Below are 1161 nucleotides of genomic sequence, written 5' to 3'. Positions count from 1 at the left end.
ACTCTACTCAGGGCAACTGAGTAAGACTCTATCTCAAAAAGGAAAAAAAAAAAGGAAGGATTCTGAGTCCACAGCCAGGCTCAGGGAGGCAGGGGACTGACTAATACCATCTGCCAGGGTACGGGAAGTCAGGGCAGGGATAACTGTCTTCAGTACAATTGAATTTCATGGTGGAGAAAAATGAGGGTCATCTATTTGGCCAAGTTAATCTAATATCTAAAACCACCCCAGACTTCAAAATTAAATGAAAGTTAGAAACCTGTCTTTCACCAGCCTCAAGCTACTCCATGGCTTCTTACAGAGGAGCAAACTGAGGCTTAGAGAAGAAAATGACTTGCTCCAGGTCTCACACGCACAAAGGTTCAGGGTCGGCTGGGAAGCCCAGAGAGGCCTACGCTGCCCAGGGGCTGCCCTCACTCACCCCGTGGCTGAAGGTGATGACGATGAGGGCAATGCAGGCAGAGATGGCCACCAACAGGAGCGTGAGCAGCAGCGGCCCGTGCTGGCTGGTGAGCCGGTACCTCTCATAGAGTACATCGTGGTCCGGAACCTCCTCACCCTCGTTGAGGGAGTAGCACCCCTTGGCCGGCATCCTCTACCCTTGGCACACACGCCTACAGGGCCTCTCAGGAGGCCCCAGGGGGCATCTGTCTCCTGACGCCTCCACTGTGGGCCTAGGCCTCTAGCTGGGGAGAGGCCCCCACGCCTGCAGTCCCATGGGCAACACGGGGTCTGCACAGCTCCAGCAGCCAGGCCTCAGTCACTGTGCCACCAGCATCTCCCTGTACGTCCAGGCCGGGCTGACCACACACACAGGGTCCTCAGCTCTGCAGAGACAAAGTAGACCCAGACCTTGACCTAAATGGGCCAAGTCAGGGAAGGGCTGGCATCAGGGCCCAGCGCCCCTGACCTCCAGCCTCTATGTCTGATTTATCCACCTTAACCTTGACCTAATTTTTACGTCCTGTTTAAAGTGTTGCCCACCCCCAGTTTATAAAACTAGTCCCCTGTATTTTCTAGAACTGTGCTGTTCAAGACAGTAGCCTCTAGCCACAGTTGGCTACTTTATTTTAAAATAAAACATAACATGACGTCCCTCGGTCACAATAGCCAAGTGCTCAACAGCTGCGAGCAGCCAGCAGCTGCTGCGCTGGACAACTC

General features: G+C 53.9%; 1 protein-coding gene across 1 annotated transcript in view; it reads right to left on the bottom strand.

Moving 5' to 3' along the window:
- Window positions 1–921, bottom strand: part of ADCY7 (adenylate cyclase 7) — a 27498-nt gene extending 26577 nt beyond the window's left edge. Inside the window, exon 1 of the mRNA XM_023514760.1 lies at window positions 422–921. Within this exon, the coding sequence (XP_023370528.1) occupies window positions 422–592 (171 nt within the window). The 5' untranslated portion in view covers window positions 593–921. The remainder of the gene's footprint in view (window positions 1–421) is intronic.
- Window positions 922–1161: the final 240 nt, after the last annotated feature.

Source organism: Otolemur garnettii, unplaced genomic scaffold (assembly GCF_000181295.1).
Source record: "Otolemur garnettii isolate 467f Iridium unplaced genomic scaffold, OtoGar3 scaffold00058, whole genome shotgun sequence".
NCBI lineage: Eukaryota > Metazoa > Chordata > Mammalia > Primates > Galagidae > Otolemur > Otolemur garnettii.
This window is presented reverse-complemented; position numbering and strand designations above follow the sequence as displayed.